Source organism: Aulonocara sp. 'chitande type north' Nkhata Bay, linkage group LG11 (assembly GCF_057382095.1).
Source record: "Aulonocara sp. 'chitande type north' Nkhata Bay isolate Kocher_YH1m ecotype deep benthic linkage group LG11, A_spYH_male_GT1.1, whole genome shotgun sequence".
NCBI classification, from domain to species: Eukaryota; Metazoa; Chordata; class Actinopteri; order Cichliformes; family Cichlidae; genus Aulonocara; species Aulonocara sp. 'chitande type north' Nkhata Bay.
In genome coordinates this window covers 25,454,785-25,464,882 of record NC_141354.1, presented here as the reverse complement: position 1 = coordinate 25,464,882, position 10,098 = coordinate 25,454,785, and the positions used below count along the sequence as shown (strand labels likewise).

The following is a 10,098-nucleotide window of genomic DNA, read 5'->3' as shown; positions in this document are numbered from 1 at the left end:
GTTCCCGCCTGCTTTCCCATCACAACCTTGTCACAGCTCCAGTTCTAGTTCTTGTTGCTTTAATTAATGTCAGGAGGAGTTCAAGTACACACTGTATTTTTTCGGATCCTGTTAAAGAACACGTTCCCCCATTCTGACTCATCCGTAACGAATTTCCAGAATCGGTGGCTCAATCCAAACAGAGCCGAGGAAACTTCTGGGATTGCGCAAGATGGGGCTTGATGGCACAAGATGTCCCACCAATGAGAAGCACACGGTGCCAAAAATGTGAGGAAAGAGCCTCCCTGTTTGGCTTAACAAATTCTCCTTTTTTACAAAACAGATGACACAGAAAAGCTTGAGTTATCTCGTGGAGGGCAAAGAGTAGTGTTGTGCAGTTCTCTGAGCAAATATATTTAACACTGCAACGTTCTTTGATTCAGGGGGACGTGCCTCAATAATTCAACCAGCAGGGACAAATTTAATTTTAAGGAGAAATATTGTTTCTCCAGACAAAAGATACCAAAACCTTTAGGGACCTGAAGAGGTAGCATATAGAAGGACAAAGTGGGGAAGAGGGTTGAGAAGGAAACTACAGACATGGAGCAGAGAGAAAACTACAGCAGCCTGCACGAGTTCACAGAGGAGCCCAGACCGGGAGCGAACAGGCTCGTCCCACAATACAGCGACGGTAATTTGTGTGAACAAACAGATGCGTGAGAGCCAGAGGTGGACTTGAGTACATTTACTTAATTGCTAAACTCAGCTATGATTTACATGGTACTAGACTACTATTTTGTACCCATGTTTTATACTGGATGCAGAATAAAATATGGATACAAAGTACTTACCGCCTGTATTTCACTTGACTTTATTAATGCTACTTTTTTATATATTATAGCAGAGTTTTTGTTACAAATGAATTCATATAAGTTGCTCATTACAGCTGCTGTGTGGTAAAGTTATTGTGTAGCTAGTGCTACCTTATTTTAGATTTTGCTGTTTTAACCTCCTGAGGCCCGAGCTATGTGTGATTAGCTGCTCCTGATAGTCTAGTCTAATAATGAAGCTTTACCCCAGATTATAAACTTGTTACTTTGCTACAAAGTTTTCTTATGCCTTGTTTTTTTAAATAGTATTTTCTCACAAGGGGATAGTGCCTTTATTTTTATTTTATTTTTTTCTTATTTTGCAGCATAAGACAATAAATTTAACATTGCTTAACAAAGCATGAAAAAACTGAGCACATTGAAATTTAAGGTGCAGAACAGCCATAAATGTGATGTCCTCACATGAGGTCGAAGGATCTCAGGAGGTTAAGACTATTTAAACACGTATCCATTGAATGTAGTAGTAAAAACAATGAAATATTAAGAAACACAGTTGGAATCAGTTTTTTTTAGGTGAGCTTACTTTCACAGCTATCATGAGCAGAAGTCCATGTGATGTTGGAAAGAACTTGAACTATCTTTAATTTAGTGCTGCAGTTTTAACGTATCTAAATTTCACTTGAATGCTCGTGTCTATGCTTTCCTGGCAGCTCAGGGACTCCATGCTTCAAACAGCAGGATCCAGGGTTCAAAGCTTGGTGCTGCCTTTCTGTGTGGATTGTGCATCTTCAGCTCATGTTGCTAGGTTATTCCTTCTTATCTTAGTTCAAATTACTCTCATCAAATTCATTTAAACTTTAATTTCCTCTTTATATTAAACAGAGTTGGTCTACAATCTTACTTTGCAGATGAATGTTTTTTACAAACACATCGTCTCATAAAGGAAGTGGCTGCAGATTATGCTTTAAGTCCAACTGTCTTATAGAATCACAGCCAAAAATGTTGGCAGTGGTACAAATTTCTTGTTGCTGCTTCAGCTTTATTTAAACTGTTGTGTGTGTGTGTGTGTGTGTGTGTGTGTGTGTGTGTGTGTGTGTGTGTGTGTGTGTGTGTGTGTGTGTGTGTGTGTGTGTGTGTGTGTGTGTGTGTTTATGATCTAGCAAAGAAACAATCAAACACATTTCATACATTTCATGGGGAATGTTGATCTGTCTTCTTTGTATCTTCTGCAGTGTGTTTAATATCAGCTGCCAGGACAAATCCAGAAGCTCTTTGTAATTAACATATTTGCTTCTGATCATAATAATACAGGAATGCTGAGAGCCACCACCATAAAAACTGGGGCGTCAAAGCACCCTGCCAAAACTTGTGGCCATGACTGTAATCTCTAAGGATAAAATTGATGCACAACTTTCAGTATCTGAAACTCTGTATTTTAGTGTTAGTGTACATATGTGACAGCATGAGGCAGAGAGTATCCACTGGCTTGCTATCTTTGGGGATTTGAAAATATAATGAAGCTAAACTCTGGTCAAACGGTTCTGCCCCACAATTTCCTTTAAAGTCTGCTCTCGCTGCTACACCAGAGGAATTAAAGTGGTGAATTGACAGCTTGCATGCTGTGGACTGTTTTGTGTCTAATCAGGCTCCCAGGGACTGAAGCAAGGCGTCAAGTGTTTGAGGAGTAAGACTTCTCTCCTGATACTTATTGGCTTTTTGGCCTCCATCTGTGGCAACATCGTACTCGCTCTGCTCTGTAAGTATAAATACTGTCTCAGAACCTCGTGCCCCCTCCTGTGTGTGCTGTACTTTGGGTCCAGTGCAAAAGACTTTGGTACTTAAAATAAAAAGCTTAGTAACTAAAAGTCCATATTTATCAGTTTTTCTTCATAAAGAGTGTAGGAAAGAGGGAAAAAAATCAATATTTGCTACAAGCAACTACCATCAGTTCCCCTGCATATGTACACAGCTTCGAAGTATTTAGGATGTATATGTTGGAGCTCATCCCTCAGTTCATCAGAGGATTTATTTTCAGTATCTTCTGTCTCTTCATGAAATCCCAGACTGACTCCACCATGTTGGGATCAGGCCTCTTTAGGGGGGAAACTCATTGCTCTTGCTGTCATTAAAGATAGTCATTTATGACTCTGGCTCTATGTTTGGAGTCATTTTTGTGCTGCAGTCTGAATTTAGTACCAACCTGATGTCTCCCTCAGGTATTGGTTGATAGAAAATGAAACATTTGAAGTGCCTAAAACTTTTGCACTGTGCTCTACATCTGCCTGTCTATGTCTGTGTCTTTGGGTCTCTATCCCATGCTGATTATTCTCTCTTTATTTCAGCTCAGTGGGCTTTTGGACACCTAGAATTGGCAATAAAAAAGATAAAGCACTTTCTCCAGTCCAGTGAGGGTCATGTAATAGAAAAAGCACAAAAGTCCATAATTGTGAAATATTTCTCCTGCAGGGCCAAGAGTCTCTGGCAGCTCAGCCTGATAATGTGCTTGTGAAGACACTCTTTCATTTAAAACAAACACCACTGGGGCCGTACGTGCTTGATCTATTGCCACGCATGCACATACACACTCGTTCAGACGCACACTCCCAAGCTATCGAGTACAATTTTCAGATCTGAAAATGATGACTGGGATGTCTTGCAGCAAGAGGAGGAAAAAAAATGAAATACTTCCTATGACAACAGGATCTCTAACATATTTTAAGACTTTTGAAAGAGAGAGTGCTTTAATTCCATTTCATGACTCTGTAGAGCAAGTCTGCCTAAGTAAAACAAATTAAATGTAATGTAATGGTATATACAGTAGCTGCAGATTAAATCACAACTGCCGTATGAAAAGTTAACACATTTCATTTCACAAACATCTGCAGCATATGCATTTGTAGAAAGGTTTTTTGTGACGTCATGCAAGCCACATTTTACCACAGCAGCACCTGCACCTGTGTTTTGAGAGGGCTTTCCAGGAAAGGATCACATGTCATTAGTGGTAAAAGGTCCAACTCGTTTTTCTAGCACATATTAACTCTGATGTGATTTACTAACCACAGTTCAGCTTACAGTAAATCAAGATAAACATGCTGAAAATAACTTTGAATCAGTTCAGCTGTTGCAAGCACCTTGGCTTTCACTTCCCTGACACATGACCAGTTGCGACACTTCTTCAGGGTAACATGTTGATTGGGCCTGAAGGATGTCACCACTTCTTATGGTACTTCTTAATGACAGTGAGGTAACTATAGTAACCATTATCTCTATTTATGTCATTAGATGAATATATTTTTTAAACGTTTCAGTACTCAAATGGGAAGTGGCAACATAAAAGAGAACAGACACACAAATGGAAAAATATGTGGCAATGAAACCAGATTGCAAATGATAATTTCTTCTGGCCGCAAGGGATCTCATGTAAACACGATCATTCCAGCCAGGGCAGCAATGAAACCATACAGAGTCACAGACTGTAAAGAGAAGGCTTATATGCTTCAAGAGGGAGCGGTTTATTGGCAAATGAGAAACCACAACAGTATAAAAACTGCATTTGTTTATATTCAGTCTTATATTCAGTCCAACACGAGAATACTGGATGGATTTATCCGGTGATCGACCCCGAGATATTGGCTGTGTTGATTGAAATGTCTTCACTGTCTCATATAATTTTGCACATGCATCCGTGTTCTTTTCATCAATATCATCGCTGAGTCAACAATTAGATTTTCCTCATAATGTTCCTATCAACCTGCTAATTTCCAAACATTAGTGTGCGAGCACTCTGATAGCTGTTAGCAAAGCATGCCAGCGGATGCTCCACCAAACGATCACATTTGCTGTGGATTGCTTTGCTGATCGGTCCATCACTTTTTTCCAGACTGATCTTCCCAAGTATCACATGAATTGCCATAAAATTTGGTACATACACTCATCAGAAATTTAGGTACACCTTGCCACTGCTGGGTCGGATACCCTTTTGTCTTCACGGCTGCCCTAATTCTGGATGTGCTGGAAACATTCATCAGAGATTTTGACCCATATTGACATGATAGCCTCACATCAACATTGATGTGCAACATCTCAGCAGTGCTCTGTGTGGAGCACTACAGAGGCCATTTGAGTCCAGGAAAATCATTGTTATGTTTAAGAAACCAGCTTGTGATGATTTGAGCTTTGTGACATGGCGCTGCTGAAAGCGGGATAAGGCGCCATGATCTTTTGACTTAACAACCAAAGTCAAAAGGTCACTGCAGTAACTTAAATCATGCACATATTTCTTCCCCATTCTGATTTTCAGTTTAAACTTCAGCAAGTTTTCTTGACCATGTCACATTGCCTAAATGCAGTGAGTGAGTTGCTGCCACATGATTGGCTGATCCGATGTTTAAATTAGCATTTAGCTGAACACGTATACCTATTGTGGCCTATCTATCTATCTATCTATCTATCTATCTATCTATCTATCTATCTATCTATCTATCTCTCTCTCTCTCTCAGTGATTAGTAGGCCGGTGCCAACAGCCCCACTGGAGTCTTCCTCCTCTTCAGCTCTGGGTTTGAAATCGATGCAGAGGCGTTACATCCAGCTGTGTGAAGACTACACTGCCCTGGGACAGGGCTGTTCAAAGACAGGTGGCAGGAAGTCGTTCAAACAAATGAACACAGTCTTCATTTCCTGCTGTCTTTGATTTCCCTTTCCCCTCATCCCTTTATCTTGCTCTTTCTCATTAACAGTTAAGCAGTGCAGGGAGTGTCCTGAAGGTTGGCTTCACATCGGGAATCAGTGTTACTATTTCAGCAATGACAGGCTGGACTGGGTGAGGAGCAGAGACAGCTGTGAAGAAATGGGCAGCCATCTCACCATACTGCACACCATAGAACAGCATGTATGCAAATTAATGTGTTTTGTGTGCGTGTGCTTGTGTGTGTGAGTGTGTTGAACCCTGCTGACCAGCACAGGTGTTGCTCATTCCCCTAATTGTGTGGGTTACAGCATGCTGTTGGCGAAGGAGTGGATGTGGGTGGAAGGAGCGATGACACTCATATATCTTTGCGAGGCAAGGTTATTTTATCTGCTGAAGTTAAGAGGACCACTGGATTTTTCGGTGATAACATTAATGATGCCTTCCTTCTATTCAAGTGTCACAGTTAACATGGTCAGTGTGGCAGTTAGCTGAGTCATGCACAATACCAGGATGCTGCAATAGGAGCAAAAAAATAAAACTCAGCCCACATTCAACATAATTTGTTAAAAAACAGTAACTAAGCCACACACAAATAATGCAGTCAATTGTTTAAACTCCACAGTGTGAGTAATATTTATGTGATTTCATGATTTCATTTGTGTGATTTCATGTGATCACCATCTTGGTCTTTTGGAACCAGATAAGACCACATTAGCCAACTAGCTGAGTGACTAAGTTACAAAAAAAGAAAAGAAGAGAGCAAAATCTCCTCTTGTCCAGTTATTGTGAAAGGGGAATTGGTTAAATAGGCCAAAAACCTTTTTATATCAGGTCTTTAAAATGCTCATTTCATTGCTGATGTTCACTGATTTGACTTTTTTAGGGCGTCAGCCTCAAGTGGCGACTGGCTGAGTGGAGCCCCAGAAGTTAACGCCTAGTTACAATGCTAATTTAAGAAAATAAACATACACAGGTGATCCGAACAGACCATGTTCGACTATCGTTTTGGCTTTGTTGCACCACATCACAGTGTAAACTGAGTTAATTTGTCAAGAAAGACTCTGGGACATGTCACAAAAAAGAAAGGCATGGATGTAAATAATAAGATTTATGATGGCTAAAGTCCATTTATCACCTTCAGGTTCCATTTCCTGGCATTCTTGCATCATGACTGATGGTTTGCCGGACACAACAGAGACACTGTTAGTCTTATATGCTGTTAGATTTGCTGTTGTGCTTCTAGCTATGTGGGTTTGGTTTACTGCATTAACTGGAGATCATTCTCCAATAGTGCAATATTAAGAGAATGTATTTTGAGCTTTCGACCTTGCGGGTGTACGTTTTGCAACATAAATTTTACATCAACAGTTTTCAAGGAGCACAGCTTCTAAGTTACGGTTAAGGTTGAGTTTAGATTTTAGGTGTAAGAAAGGACTCTGAGTCATGTATGTGTGTTCATTTTCTCCAGGATGCTCTGGAAAAGGAAGCTAAGAGAATTGGTGGATTTTATTACCACTACTGGATCGGCCTGTCTGACATAGAGACTGAAGGAGAGTGGAAATGGGTGGACAACACGACACTCGAACACAAGTAACAAAATTTAATGCATGCATTTATTTTCTTTTTTAAACTTTTATTTTCGATTATGACACCAATCAATCTGTCCAGGAACAACCTATATAAATTCAAATGGCAAACTCTGCCCACACTTATATCAAAGCCTCAGGTATATCAAACATTTCATCATCAATAAATCAGGTTGCTGGCCAAGGTGAACTTGTTTTTATCATTTGTCAGACATGTTTGGTGAGCTATAAATAACAACTAATCTATCACACTTTCTGCTCTCTCCCTCTGTCACAGATACTGGGATCAAGCGAGCTCAGAGCCAGATAACCACCACACAGGAGGGGAACACGGAGAGGACTGTGCCACCTTAGACAGCCACTCCAAGACATGGTTTGATGTTCCTTGTGATCACATTTATAAACGAATCTGCCAGATGGATGCCATTCAGCTCAACTGAATCCCTACACCACTAAAAATGATGCAGACCTGCGAAGGCTGGATATGCAAGACGTGAAAATGAATGGGGGCATGTTTGGGATTACTGAAAATAGATGTCGGCACTAAAATAAGCACAGTTTTGCTTTTTTGTTTTTGGGGTTTTTTTGTAAGCTCACGGTTGCTGAAAAGCTGCACATTATGTTGAGAAAGCTTGTTGGAGATTAAGCTGTTCACTGAAAGATATCATTTGCTTAGTGGTGCACTGATTGTACACAAGGACGTGAATATTTTTAAAAAAATGTGAGACCATGACATCAGGTGGCAATTTTTGACTTTACAATGAACTCGTGTAGTTTCAGAGTTGCACAGTCTGCTGGGAAATGAGCATGAATGTTGTCACTGTGTCACATTTTTTTAATCTGTCTGCTGTTGAGGGCTGCAAAATGGTTTAGAAACAGCACTGTAGGGTTTGTTGGGTGCCAAGCAGCGGATGTCCTATTTTGACCTTATCTTAGAAATCCACCTTACCTTATCACACAAAACCCATGACAGCCCGTAAAACCCTGTGAAAAAAAAAAAAAAGTTAGGGAGGTGATTTGATTCTGTTGATCGAGTTTTGTGCGTACACAGAAGTTGCGTTTTTTTAAAACTGAGGATTTCAATTGAATTTCAGTCGAAAATGGCTGCAAAACAGGAAATGAGATAATATCTCGGCAATTCTTTGTGTAAACATGGTCAAGTGTTTCGACTTACATCTGAAACATCTGGTGTGTGTGTGTGTGTGTGTGTGTGTGTGTGTGTGTGTGTGTGTGTGTGTGTGTGTGTGTGTGTGTGTGTGTGTGTGTGTGTGTTGCTCTGCTGAACTGGCCCTTCATATCTGCTGTCAGCTAAAGTATAATTTCTTAGTATTTTCCCTTTAAGATGAACCATGTTGCTTGTCTGGAGTATTCTATATTTGTATGTATGTACACTTGTAAATCAATAAACTATGTTTTATCATCTACCTTTTTGCTTTCTGTCTATTCCATGCTGCTTGCAGACAAATGAACAAATAAAAAAGATATAACAGTTTACAAACCTTTTTTTTATTGTTTAAAGCTAAATTACTGACCTCTTGTTAAATGTTATGGCCTTCGTGTAGATATGAGTTTGCGGACCTCTTACAGACTTTACATTCTTTGTTTATTTTTGATACATTTGTCGACTATTACACAAGAATTGGAGTATTATGAGTTGCAAGAATGTCATATACAAGGCCCCTAGTAAAGCACCTTTTAATAAACAGACAATATAACTTTTAAATAGATACAAGCCCTAACAACATATACTGGAAAACTTGTGCAATTTAAAAAGGCACGAGTAAGTAAATCCTAAATGGTGGATTCTGTTCATCTGGACGTAGCGTTTTCAATTGGAGAAACGTTTCGTCACGCTACGTCCAGATGAACAGAATCAACCTTTTGGGGCCATGAATACTTAAATACAGTTATATCTACTGATCAGTTATGTAATTTAAAAGCACGTGGTGAAGGGTATGGGGAACATTTTGTTGTTTCCAATGATTATGGACAGGTTCACAGGTGAGGTCAGGCAGTCTCTATGGTGGATGCTCCTTGCAGACGACATTGTGGCTTGTACTTAGAGTAGGTAGGAGGTAAAGTGATGGAGGCATAGTCTGAAGAGAAGAGGAATGTAAGTCAGCAGAAGCAAGACAGAATACGTGTGTGTGAGGGATCATAAAAGGAGTAGAGATAGTAAAGATTTAAATACCTGTGGCCAACCATTCAAAGCAACAGAGGGTACATAAGAGAGCTGAGATGGTTTGGTTTATTTGCAGAGGAGGGAGTGTGGATATATCACTGAGAAAATGTTGAATATCAAGCATCCAGGCAGGAGGATTCAGAATCAGAATACTGTATTAATTCCTAAGGAAATATCTTAAAGGAAAGAACCAAACCAGAGTGTAGGTTCAGATGTTGTTTAAGGAGGACATGCAGTATAGCTGTATAGCTGTATATCTCAGATTTCTGTAAAGTTATTTATTTCATATTCTGTATAGTTTTTCATATTTATATCCTGTTCATAGCCTGTACATAGCTTGTACTCACTACAGCCTGTACATACTTATAGTTATAGAATATTCACAACATACTTCATACCGTGTACATTATAACATACCATAATAGACCCATTTCTGTAATATTACTCACATATCTATATTATTGCTAATATATATTGTAATATATCTATATCACTAAAGCACTTCTGGATGGATGCAAACTGCATTTCGTTGCCCTGTACCTGTGCATGTGCAATGACAATAAAGTTGAATTCTATTCTATTCTATTCTAATAGAGGAGGATGCTAGGAGCTAGCAGATGATCCACTGTAGCGATCCCTAAAGGGAGCAGCCAAAATAAGAAGATAAAGATATCATGCTTGTCTTGAGTTTCCCTCTGAAATACATACATAGACTTTGGGAGATGTAGAGTAATATTAAAGAGAAAATAAATATTAGTAAAGGTTATTGAAGATAATAAACAGTTGAGGCCTTTTTTTCATATTTATGTTCCTAAGTTGAAAGCATGCTAACT

At 39.4% G+C, this 10,098-nt stretch overlaps 1 protein-coding gene across 1 annotated transcript; it reads left to right on the top strand.

The window, feature by feature from the left end:
- The first annotated feature begins 309 nt into the window (after window positions 1–309).
- Window positions 310–8,507, top strand: cldc1 (C-type lectin domain containing 1). The gene is made up of 6 exons (XM_086311376.1): window positions 310–670; window positions 2,455–2,565; window positions 5,310–5,444; window positions 5,547–5,698; window positions 6,966–7,087; window positions 7,361–8,507. Exons 1-6 carry the CDS (start codon window positions 580–582, stop codon window positions 7,521–7,523), a joined length of 774 nt encoding a protein of 257 aa, XP_086167502.1. The 5' UTR covers window positions 310–579; the 3' UTR covers window positions 7,524–8,507.
- Window positions 8,508–10,098: the final 1,591 nt, after the last annotated feature.

Coding starts and splice junctions, on each gene's coding strand:
- cldc1 (XM_086311376.1), top strand. CDS start 580: ATGGAGCAGAGAGAAAACTACAGCAGCCTGCACGAGTTCACAGAGGAG. Junction 2,566..5,309: donor CATCGTACTCGCTCTGCTCT/GTAAGTATAAAT, acceptor TCTCTCTCTCAG/TGATTAGTAGGCCGGTGCCA. Junction 7,088..7,360: donor AACACGACACTCGAACACAA/GTAACAAAATTT, acceptor CCTCTGTCACAG/ATACTGGGATCAAGCGAGCT.